This window comes from Telmatherina bonti (assembly GCF_933228915.1).
Source record: "Telmatherina bonti genome assembly, chromosome: 6".
Taxonomy (NCBI): domain Eukaryota; kingdom Metazoa; phylum Chordata; class Actinopteri; order Atheriniformes; family Telmatherinidae; genus Telmatherina; species Telmatherina bonti.
Window position 1 is genome coordinate 35,041,006 of NC_136624.1, and position 12,395 is coordinate 35,053,400.

General features: G+C 34.0%; 1 protein-coding gene across 2 annotated transcripts; it reads left to right on the forward strand.

Annotated features, from left to right (window-relative positions):
• The first annotated feature begins 1,944 nt into the window (after positions 1–1,944).
• vamp3 (vesicle-associated membrane protein 3 (cellubrevin)) lies at positions 1,945–10,976 on the forward strand. Of its 2 annotated transcripts, none has more exons than XM_079242908.1 (5): positions 1,945–2,042; positions 7,889–7,967; positions 9,493–9,651; positions 10,287–10,342; positions 10,672–10,976. In XM_079242908.1, coding segments are annotated over exons 1-5 (306 nt in total). In that variant the 5' UTR covers positions 1,945–2,040; the 3' UTR covers positions 10,682–10,976. The 2 variants fall into 2 exon arrangements, with proteins under 2 accessions (XP_079099034.1, XP_079099033.1); XM_079242907.1 differs by having other exon boundaries at positions 10,287–10,338; positions 10,665–10,976.
• Positions 10,977–12,395: the final 1,419 nt, after the last annotated feature.

The window sequence follows — 12,395 nt, forward strand, 5'->3', positions numbered from 1 at the left end:
GTGCTCTGGCAGAAACCTGAGACACATGCAAGGGAAGCGATGGTGGATGAAGGATCTGGAATGTAGCCAAGCTGGAGTACACCAGATGAAAAATTCTGCTCCCCAAATGCATCCTGGTACCAGTTCAACTTTGTTTGCTTGTACCCGAGTGGAGAAACAACAAAAAAAATATACAGATAAATAATTATACTTGTACACTCATCAAGATGAAGTCCGAACTTTTGACATTAAAAGATGACGTCTCTGTAAGTTGAACTACATAAAGAAGCCTGATTTGATAAGGAGTGTAGCGCATCTCTTATCTCTAGATATTTTCTGAGTATTATTCCTTACTGGAAGTAAAAATAGCAGCATATCAGTTTATTATGTAAAAATAAACTGGGAACATTTTCCCTTCTATCATCATTTTCATATATTGAATAAGTCTTAAGTTATGATGTCTAACTCCCAAAGATAAGAAATATACTTACATATATAAATGCTATATATAGTAAAAATTGATACCCATTACCAACAATGGGGTTACATTATTGTTTATAAAAATGGATTACATTTGTAAGTATATTTCAGATTACATTTGGAAATATTTCTAATCTATTGTTAGATTCATTCACAATAAGTTCAATGTAGCAAATGTTCAACTAATAATTTTCATAAAAGCTTATTTGTTACTGACTAAGTATCTTTTTTGTATTGTATGCTAGACAAAAATCTTCCTACACTGAGTCACCCAACACTCTGAATACTTCCCCTCACATTATTCAAGGATTTTATTAGCTTAATATATTAATTCATGCATGTTAACAAACCTGGCGATTGACTGATTTCTGAGTTCTCTTTGTTTTTGTACTTTAAAAATTATTATTTGTAATGGGGCAGAACATTTATTTGCAAGATTCCCCAAAATATAAATATATTTAAATTATTTAGATTTTGTAGAGTAGTGATTTTCTAATGTGTTATTTGGTGCTTCTGTCACGTTTTGTTTGTTCTTTGTTTTTTTTATCCAGATTTTGAAATAGTTTTGGATGTTCTTTTTTTGCTTTTGCTGTCTCTCTGTGAGTAAATAGGTATTTACTATAACTTACTAAACCTTTTTTATTGTTTCTGGGTTCACAACACAGTGGCTGTTGTACAAATCATATCATGAACAATAACCTGCATCATTTAATAAAATAATAATATTTAAAAAAAATATTATCTGTGGTGTTTTTAAAAAAATGAAAATTTATCCTGTGAAGATTCAGCTATAAACATAATTATTTGACTGTTGAATGAAACATTAGAGAGTTGAAAAGACACTGAAAACAGACATTTGTTTTTGTTCCCTGTCACATGCTGATCACGGGCTTATGGCTACTTTCTCTCGCATTTCTACCGTTCACACGGACAATAAAATCAATAAAGGCACAAAATGGTCAAATTCAAAGCCTTACATCTTAATTCGATAAGTTAAAGCAGCAACTTGCTGAACTGCCTTTAGTGTCACAGTGTAATGTGATAAAAATGTTAGATATGTAAGGGGGTTGGGGAGCTACAGGATATGAGCCTCTGTCTCTTTAATGTTGTCTTCAAATGTTCACCCTGTGCTAATCTTCTTACTGTGAAAGTACTTTTACGAACTTTACAATCTGACAACCTGAACTATTTATTAAAACAGAACCACTTTCTCAAAATTTAACAAATAAAATCGTGTATTATAATCGAATTCATACAACGAAATATTTGGTCACACAAAATAATGAATCTGAACAAAGTGTTCCAAAAGTTTTATTTATTAGTTTTTGCATGCTACATATTATATTATATTGATGCAACATCGTGAAACCGTTAAGAATATAAACCTGCCCGCATTTTTTTTATTTATTTATTATTTTTTATCGATCTTATTTGGGTGTTTGTCCCTCACTTGCGCCTGAAAGCTCCCATTTCCGATTGTCCCGAAGGCAGCATCTGAAACGACAGCACTAGCTGTTACGGGCTTGACACTTTACTAACAAGAAACCGCGGAGGTGTTGTTCAAACAAAAATCTTTTCACCATGTAAGTCACTTGTTTTTTTACGTAAACTTTTATAAAAGATTTCTTTAAAAGAAACTGTATCTCCGATCTATGGTAATGCGCGATTACAAAAAACAACGCCCAAAACTTTACTGTTAGCCTGCAACAAGTGCTAGCCCTTTAGCTCGTTTTTCCAACTAGCTAGGCTAAGTTAGCTTTAGCAATGCTACCTCAAAAGCTTTCCAACTTAGCCCACCACAAACTATATATGATCCTCCCTTTATTGGTTAACTGAACTGTTAAAACATATACAAACAACTTTACAACGTACACAGCAGTGAAATAATTAACTGTTGGACGATTGAATATAAGTTACTTTCCCCCCTCTTGGTCTGAGTTTTCCATTGGGTTGGCCCTGCTTCAAATAAGCTTGGTAATGTGGTTTATTATGGCCTGAATCTATTCTTTTATTCAATACGATTCTGGCACAAATATTTAAAAACTCAGCAAATTCGTTTCGGGCATCTTTATCCGACACCGGAAATTTAGGCAGGATTTACACTATTGTTGGTATAATGGCACAGATGGGTGGATAAACTAATAACAACCAGTCAGTCCTTTTTACAGACTCGCATATATATATATATATATATATATATATATATATATATATATATATATATATATATATATATATATAAACACAGTGTTGCGCATATGTATTCATACCCTTTCATTAAAGAGAAACTGAATTTACAACAGTCACTCAAATAACCGGAGACTTACAAAAGGAACAATAACTAAAGATTTGCAAAAATATAATTTAGGGGGAAAAAAAAAAAAAAAAAAAAAAAAAAAGATACTGGTTTTTCATTTAATTAAGTTGAAGAAAGAAAAAAAAAAACCCAAACAAATTGGTCCTGGACAAATTAGAGCATTTTTCTGTTGAACAGTGGGACAAAATACCTGACTGTAGCGGAAACATTAAGGGATTGTTCAACAAAATATTAGTTTATGAGTGATGTAATATGTAATCAATTATCTTAATTGTTTGCTTTTTAAAAAGATATTTCTATTAAACCAGAATTAGAAAATAATTGATGATATTCATAAATTTTCTTATTTACTACTTCAACTAATTTCTAACTTTAGCTAATTTCACAGGCAGTTGTTTTTTCCCTTCTTAAATGAAAGGGTATGAACATACATACATACATACACACACACACACACACACACACACACACACAGTTGTGCTCATATTTATTCATACCCTTTATATATATATATATATATATATATATATATATATATATATATGCAGAGGTATAGTAAGCTGGTAAGCACAAGGTGAATTGTTTTATTTAAGGGGAATTGCACTATTTGGTCTCAACAAATCCTACTTTCACTGAAAATTCCACTGATCACTATTTTCAATATGTTTTTGCCTTTATATTCATGTTTGATTGTACAGCCACAGCCAGTTACCGCTCTCTTCCAGAGAAATGCAGTTTAGATAAACTGTATCCATCACCATATAAGTCATTTTAGTTGAGGTGCTTGGTGACCTCAAATGGTCTGCCACAGGCTAAATTACCTTTATGTATTATTTCAAAGGAATTATGTTAGTTATAAGTACATTTATTCAAGTTCTAAACTTGCTCCAATATAAGTAACTGCAGTTGTTATGAATGAATCACATGGAAACATTTCTAAGTTAATTCATTGTTTTATTCTGCTTATTCCATCTGAGGGTCATGGGGAAGTTGGCGCCTACCTCGTTCTTATTGAAGTTTCAAAATGCACAATTATGCTCACCTCATAGTTTAGATTTACACTATAAAGCTTCTAAGTTATTGAGTAACAAGTTTGTTGAGTTTTCTCTAACTCACCACTTCTCTCCAGAGTGGTAGATTTTACCCTCAGGGAAGCTGTACTTTAAAGACTCAAGTTGGTTGAGGGGGGTTGAAAGTTTGCAGATTACATGAAAGACTTTTAACACATAACTGCAGTATGTGCACTGATGTGTATGTGCAGCTACAATTCCTCAAATGTTTTCCTTTTCCTGGCGACTATTTCAGTGTAAGTACATATTCTCCCTCTCCAAGCCGCCCTACCCAAGTCTGTTCCAAACAACCTCTCTTGATTATTGGCAACATAGTTGATTTATCAGTAAGTGGGGTAGGGGGTGGAGCTGTTATTGTCAAGTAGAGCAGCTTTGTGGACCATGTGCAGCTATTTTACCACAACAACCTTACTAGTGAAGTGGTTTGCTTTTTCCTCCCACACTTTTCTGTTTCACTTCTTGCAGAAACAGGTGTAACTTTGTTAGACTGCATAGTATTTTTAAAATCAATCACTACTTGTTAAAGCTGGGGTAGGTAATGTTTGGGAGCTAGCAAGATCTAAAAGTAGCGCACTGTCTTGGCTCCTCCCTGTCTGACTTTGCTACTTGCATGATCCCAGGCTTTTTTCTTACCTCCACCAAGAAAGTTATGTTTTTATCTGATTGTGTTCAAGATAATTCAGAAAGTTGTGGATGGATTTTAATTCCATTTTTTTGGAGTTGTTGGAAAGAAAAAAGGAAGAATGGATTTAATTTTGGTAGCGAACCGGATCACCGCCTGGATTCAGGAATATTTTAAAAGCCGTGGCGGAAGTTTGCACTCTGCGATTGCTTTTCTAGTTCACTGCTTTTTCCACCAACGATTATCTCTGTTTAGCGGGAGGAGGCAAATAAACCGAGTCGGGTCGGAGAAATCCTTCCTGTATTTTCTCAGCCATGAAGAAGCTTCCAAAATATAATTAATGAACAACTTTAATTCGGCATGATCGTTTTGATTGGTCAGAGTTTTTACAGATTTACAGTAAACTAAGGGGTCAAACTATATGTCTTACTGTTTATGATTATAAAATGTATGTACTACTATCAGGACAAGGAACCATTTCACCCAGAGGAAAGTCTCTGAGGAAGATTACCTATCCCAGCTTTAAGTTGTAGCCTTAGCGGTCAAATCTCAGGCAATCAAGGAAAAAAATCTCTGAGAGAAGAAAAAGATATTTAGAACCAACACTTGCTGACACAAAAAAGTAAGGGTGGGAAAATAGAATAGTGGGATTTTTACTTCACAATTTTATTATAGATTTTTTGTTTAAAAAAAAAAACTTTTTTCACAAATAAAAAATATTCCATTCTAAGATTAATTATTTAATTTATTAGTCATTTTAATTAGTTTTATCAATCTTTTTACTTCTCTTCTTGGGCATTATAGCAGCAGAAAGATGGTCTGGTTACTGTGTTGTTTTTTCGTAATTGAAATTAAGAAAAATGACGAGTAAAAAAAGTCTTTTTTGTTTTTAATCCACAAAAATCAGCAATTTTGAAGTATCCTGATAATTGCAATTTAAATCGGAATCGGCACCCAAAAAATCGGAATCGCATCGGGACGAAAGCATATTGTCCCAACCCTACAAAAAAGAATGCAGGAAATGTGAAGTACACTTTTCATATTAATGGATGGCTTATTTTTTTTATATAATACCAAGCTGCTTATTGCGTATTATCATTTTATCTAAAATACTAACATACAGCACTTCTAGTAGTTTTTTTTAGTTGCAAGCTATTGAGTTGTATGAAACCAGTTGGGATATAACTTCGATATGCTTTATTGAGCTATTTATATGGCATCACATAGATTAGCCGTTGTCATTTGTAAACAAAAGCATTAACAATAAACTCCTTGTTTATTTCTGTGTTTAATCAATCAACAGTAACAACAAAAAGGCTTAGACCTGTGAATATACATAAATTTTGGAAAAGACAGCTGTTGGTTAGAGTTTAGGGAAATGCATCTTTGTAACATTTGCAGTTTCCTCATTTGTCTTTGACAGCTCAGAAAACAAATATGCAGCATATGTCAAACGTAGGCACATTTTAGCTTAATCATACTAGTCTTAAAATGAGGACATCCTACTGCCATACATGCAAGAAGACAAAGTTGATGTATAATATCAGGATGTTTTATGTTGCTAATTGATTTGTAGGAGAAAAGCCGAACTTTTTCTGCCAATAAAATTGCTTTCTGATCTTATGGCATACTGTTATGATCATTTTAAATGTCACACACAGCTAAACCAGACTGTCAACAAATGACTGACTCTTACTTAAGCCAGTGCATCTGTAATTTAGATTATGTTTTTGTTTGTTCATTGTTAATCGAATCCTTTGCACTATCCCTCAGCTACATTTTGCAAACTTGACTGACAACTCTTTACATCTCAGTCTCACAATGACACGATTGTACGAAGGTTATCATACTGTAGATTGATCTGTCCAGCATTAGCTCAGAGTAGTTTGTTTGTAGTGTCACTTAACAAAGGTATGATGATGAAGGATGTTCTGAATAGGGAGGATTATATATTTTGTTTGCCTTTCACTAAAGTGTGGGAGTGCCTGGTTGATGCATGTAGCACCTGTCTCACATAATAAGTTTAGTCTTAACGGGGCTTAAACTAAGTACATTCACTAAGCTTCCATATGTTTATATTATACAAAACCATCATAATTATTGTATAATTCTCACATTAAACTCCTTCAATTCTTCCTTCAGATTTTAGTGATCCTTTTGAATGGCCATATAGGTGACACAATTGCATTGCAATGCTGTCTGAGGTCAGAGGGTGGCAGTAGAAAACTGCTGCAAAAGGGGCATTGAAAGGTATATCAACCTTTTAAAAGTCAGCAATGCACATAAATTCAACAAAAAACAATGAATAAAAGTTGGTGTGTCCAGAGTTTCTATTTATATCCTTATTTAGCAGTTTGCCAAAAATGTTTAGGAAGACACACATTAGAATATAAGACTCTAAGAGATTATCATTCAAGCCTGGTAGGTTGTGGTTTGCAGTTATGAAAAATCTTTACAAAATTTCAAAGTCAATTGAAAATGTCAAGCATCTCAATAATTTTAAATTAGATTTTTTTTTATCTAAAGTATTTACATAACCCTTCAACAACAACAACAACAACAACAACAACAAAAAAAAACCCATGTATTTACAGTTTATGTGATGTGTAAGAATTATTGTAGTAAAAAAGGTTTCCACCAGGGGGCAGAAGATAGGTTTCAGATTATATCAGATTGTTTACAACAAAGTTGGGATAATATATTTGACAGCATAGTTGAAGTGACCGTGGAAAATAAGAACCAACTTAAAACAGCTGTTCATTCTATACAAAGTTTTGCAGTTTGGATGAGCTGGGACACTTGTTGAGTTCTGCCAGATTCCCTCAATGGACCCATTGTCAACACACAGCACTAAGCCCACATTGATTTGACTTGAACTCAACTCAACATCAACTCAACATCCTTGCACTTTTCCCAGTTTCACACTAGTGCTGCTTTCTTATGGTGCACAACGGATAGAAGTGAGTGGGTTTGGAGGCGAACTGCAGTACAGTTGCTTCTTTTGTAAAACCAGCTTCGAATAAAATAAACTTTTATTGACATTATATGTGGGTACAATGAAGTTGGAAGTGCAAGCCTTCCCAGTGCTAAAAAAGAGATATAAAAAGGAACTACAAAAACAACTATAAATTTATATATACATGCATACAAGCATTAATAATTGTACACACACTGTATATGTGTGTGTATATATATATATATATATATATATATATATATATATATATATATATATATATAGATAGATAGATATGTACACACTGGCTCTCATGAAAGTGATGGCTTCATTTTAGCTCTGTAGTGCTACTTTTCAGTGTAAAATCATTTTAGGATATTATTTTCTTGAATTGACCATATGTTGTACAGGATGCTAAAATTTAAGTGAGAGTTTCCTCCTTTTTTTTTTTTTTTTTTTTTTAGGTCATCTCTCGGTCCAGAAGGTTCAGGTGCGGGGTCAAGCAACAAGCGTCTGCAACAGACACAGGCCCAGGTGGATGAGGTAAGATGCTGTTTTAAGTTTTTACCAGACATTGAACTTAAAGTATCATTTTAAAATCTTTTTATTGTTATCTCCTTTCTGTTTCCATTAGCAAAAGCAGGGCTATCAAAGTAATCATTATCCAAATGGTAATAAAGTCTAAAAATGATTGTTTGTTATAAAGATTATATAGAATATAAAAACTCTGGCCCAATCATCGTTTTCATGTAAAACATAAATCATATAAATATGTGAATTATGTAATAATATCATACTTCAAAATCGATAATGTAATTTAGAGTATACATTTAATAGACTTCTTAATAACACAGGTATCAAATCGGCATTTGGGATGGGCAGATACCTAAACTCCATGCATCCGCCACAAAAAATAGTATCAGAGCATCCCTCCTTCAAACAGATCATACTCTCTGTCCAAGTGGTTTGTTTCAAGCTGACTAAACAGTGCCAGTATGAATGTACCAGAATATCCAACTAGTTTAGAGTAAAACTTCTTGGCTTTGAGACTTAAAGAAAGCTAGAATGGTTTTTGAAATGCCATATTTTAAGCTCCAAGTCTTGACCATTGTTTGCAGCTATATTTGAACAGGAATCTTAAAATGTGTATCTTTCCTAGTGGTATTTCTTGTGTCATCTGGCAGCCCTCCTCGAACCCTTACCCCCCCCCCACCCGCCTTCTTGGTTCAGTCTAGCGCAGAAACTTACATAACCCCTGGCAGGACTGCCGTGACTCACCAAATGGAATACGTTTCGCTCTAATAGTCAACCTCCACGTGACACTTGATATGCCAAAAGACCTTCAGAGGCAGCTACTTTTTTTTATTTTTAAGAAACTAATCAGAACCATGTTAGTGAGGATATAAAGTAAAACGGTTGGCAAGTCTCACCAATAATTGCCAGTACTGTTGTTTCTTTTTTTCCTTCTCAGTTGAGGTTTGCCCCTCCCACGTAGAACTTTAACCTCGTCATGTCACACAGAGTCTCCAATTGGCTGTCTGATATTTATGTAATCACCGTCTCCATGGTTATGTAAGGCCTGCATGGGCCTGCATTAGCCTACACTCCTCTACTATGTTGCACCGTCTGAAGGGAGGGGCTGCAGAGGGGTTTGTGGATCAGTGGAGCATATGGGTTACATGTATTCCATGAGACTGTCTGTGAACATGTATGCTTGGTTTGTTTTGACTGTAGATGAACTCAGGTGTTTTCACCTTTCCTTACACCTCATGACTGCCTGGGGTGTTATGTAATATTTCCTGAGGTTACTTTGCATTTGAAAGTGTTGTGTCATCATTTTATGTGAAAGATATAATTGTACAGTCCCAAACCTTTTTTTTGTGTGTTCTTTTATGTATTATAAAACCCAATGGGGGGAAAAAAAGAAAGCACAAGTAATTATAGTTAAAAAGAAATCTAATTTAAAAACAAATTAATATTTAACATTCACAACATTTAAAAGTAATGTACAAGAACTGAACTCCTAGCAAGTGTTTATTTGTTGTTGTGTTTTGTTTGTTTTGCATAGGTGGTGGATATTATGCGTGTCAATGTGGACAAAGTGCTGGAGCGTGATCAGAAACTGTCAGAATTGGATGACCGAGCAGATGCACTGCAGGCTGGAGCCTCCCAGTTTGAAACCAGTGCCGCTAAGCTGAAAAGAAAGTACTGGTGGAAGAACTGCAAGGTAACTAAGCGCAGTTTAGTCCACAATTCGCTAATCTTTCCCTACTGATAACTTTCATTTGACCAGACTCGTTCTCCACTAGAGATGATTAACATTTCATCTTCACATGATCTTATATTTAAGAGAAATTATTTGATTTTTTTTTTTTTTTATGATAACATGAACGATTTTTAACAAGTTTCAGCTTGGACTGCATGGTACTAGAAAAAACTGACATTGAAATTCTTCGTAACCCTGCCACATATATTGCTATATGAAAAATACAGGCATGGTCAACAGATGACTTGAATAGCACTGTTAATTTGCACTCCTGTCATCTTGTTGAGACTCAACCTGCACTGATCTTACCTCTTTTTGTGAATGTTACAAGCTTGGTTTTTGTCTGTATTTGAGAGGTATTCTTGTTATCTATTGTTGTGCTAGGTGCTGAGTTCATGTTTTGTTCCAATCTGTGCAAATGTGAATTGCGTTTTACCACACACCTTTGTGTGTCTGGTACTCTTTAAATTGTAGAGAACATCAAGTTCATTTGCCTCCTACATTGCAAACCAGTGCTCAAACAATATTTTGTGCAGCTGTAGTTTCAAAACACTTGTGTTTGAATGAATATTAACTCTGTACTCCCTTTTGTCCAGATGTGGGCCATCCTGATAGCTGTTATAGTGATCATCATCATCATCATTATTAGTAAGTGTCAAGCCTCAGATAAGTGTTATAATCAACATTATATGATAGAAAATAGATTATATCTTGATCTGCAATTTTAATATTAATAAACCGTAATGTGCAAGACCCAGCACCATTGCAACCTCAAACAATATTAATTCTCTTTAGATACAAAAGATTTAGTGTAAGTTTCACTCAAAACCTGTATGTGACTGCCCAAGAGTGGCAAAAGGTTTTCATAGACAAGAGTTTGCCAAAAGACAAACAAATACTCTTAGTGTTTTTATCTCATCATCTTAAGTATATTTGTTCACAGTTTCTAAAAGCAAAGTTTATTTCATTCACAGTTTGGAGTTGCTCATAGAACAGCAGCAGGATGAGGAGGATTGGAGGCAATGATGAAGAAGAGGAGTGGGGCAATGTGCATACTTTGAGTCTCAGAGGAAGAAATCCCATTGTGGCTACTGACCTCCACATTATTCACCTCTGCAGGGGTCTTCATTCCTTGTCCTGGATTGCCTTATGTATGTATGTGTGTGTGTGTCCGTGTGCTTGCACATGTGCTTAGGTCACAATATTACATTTTTACACATTAATACATCTTACTGGACATTACAACACTCAGCTGAATACCAAGCCACATACCAAAGAAAACTAAAACATACATATATATATATATATATATATATATATATATATATATATATATATATATATATATATATATATATATAAATAAAATTTGCTGATGGGGAAAAGTAAAACTCATTAAGCTAGCAAAAATGTATACATTAATACTGTTGAACTCTGTGACATTGCACACACATACACACACATTCCAACCTCAAGGCTAGAAGTGAAGAATATTGATGTAAACTCTCCTCGACTTATATTTGCATTATTATATTTTATTAATAACCTCTGATATTGTGTGCCAGGCGCTTTTGATATTGTTTGTTAGATGTGCCTTTTTCCAGCACAAACCTTTTTTTTCTTTCCAGAATGTAACACCAGTATTTTGATATTTCTTCTCATTTTAGAAAGATTTGGTCTGCTTCATTTTATTTTTGAACATGGTTAAGCACTAATAAACTTTTTGTAGAACACACAAATCAAATTGATTGAAGAGGAATTTTGCAGAAGCAGAAAGCTAACTAGATAGACACCATTGAACCACCTGAATATACATACCTGTCTTCTTTTGGGTTGTACTTTGTGTAAAATTTTGTTCAGTTTAGTGCCTAAACACCAAGACCAAACAGCTCAACTGCCTCTCAAAACATGTGTTAACATTTAACATTTTAAAGAGGCCTTGATAAAGTGCTGTCATGCACATATCAAAACAATTCTCTTTATAAATGTTGTTTAAAACAGATCTTATAATAAGACTTCTTCAACAGAAAGCAGCCAAAACAACAGCCATACTTTGTAGACAGTGTGTTCCAGCTAGGTTGCTAGCCAGTAAAATAGTGCCTTGTGAATATTCTTGACTGTTTAAAAACTGCTCCTTTTGTTAATAATTAGAAAACATTTAATACAATCCTGTGTGAATTCAAGCTGACATTTATTCCATCTGATTGTAAAATAATTCTCTTGATAATTTACTTTTAATATATAGTAGTTTTATTTGAAATCTGATAGATGTGTAAGTGACTAAACTTTGGGAGAATTAATTTTTGTTGTGGTCCTCAGCTCACTACTGCTAAACATTATAAAAGTGTGAAATGATGCTATTGGAATTTGACATGGTGATTCACAGTATGCTACAACAACACTGGATTTTTTTCATTTCTGTATTTCAATCTGTAAATGTTTTCCAGCTTTCTTTTTTCCTTTTCAATGCATCCATGATATTGATATGAACACTGACACACTTGGGCTGTGCGGACTTTTTTAGTTTAGACATGCACACACTTTTGCCTTCCAAGTAACTTGTTAACAAACAAAATGTTTATATACAGGCCATCTCTATATCACATGCAGCAAGTTATTTTGTGTAAACATCTCTTCTGTTACACAGAATTTTCAGACCCATACAAAGTCTTTCATATGCTTTCTGGGAATGTATGAAAAAAGTG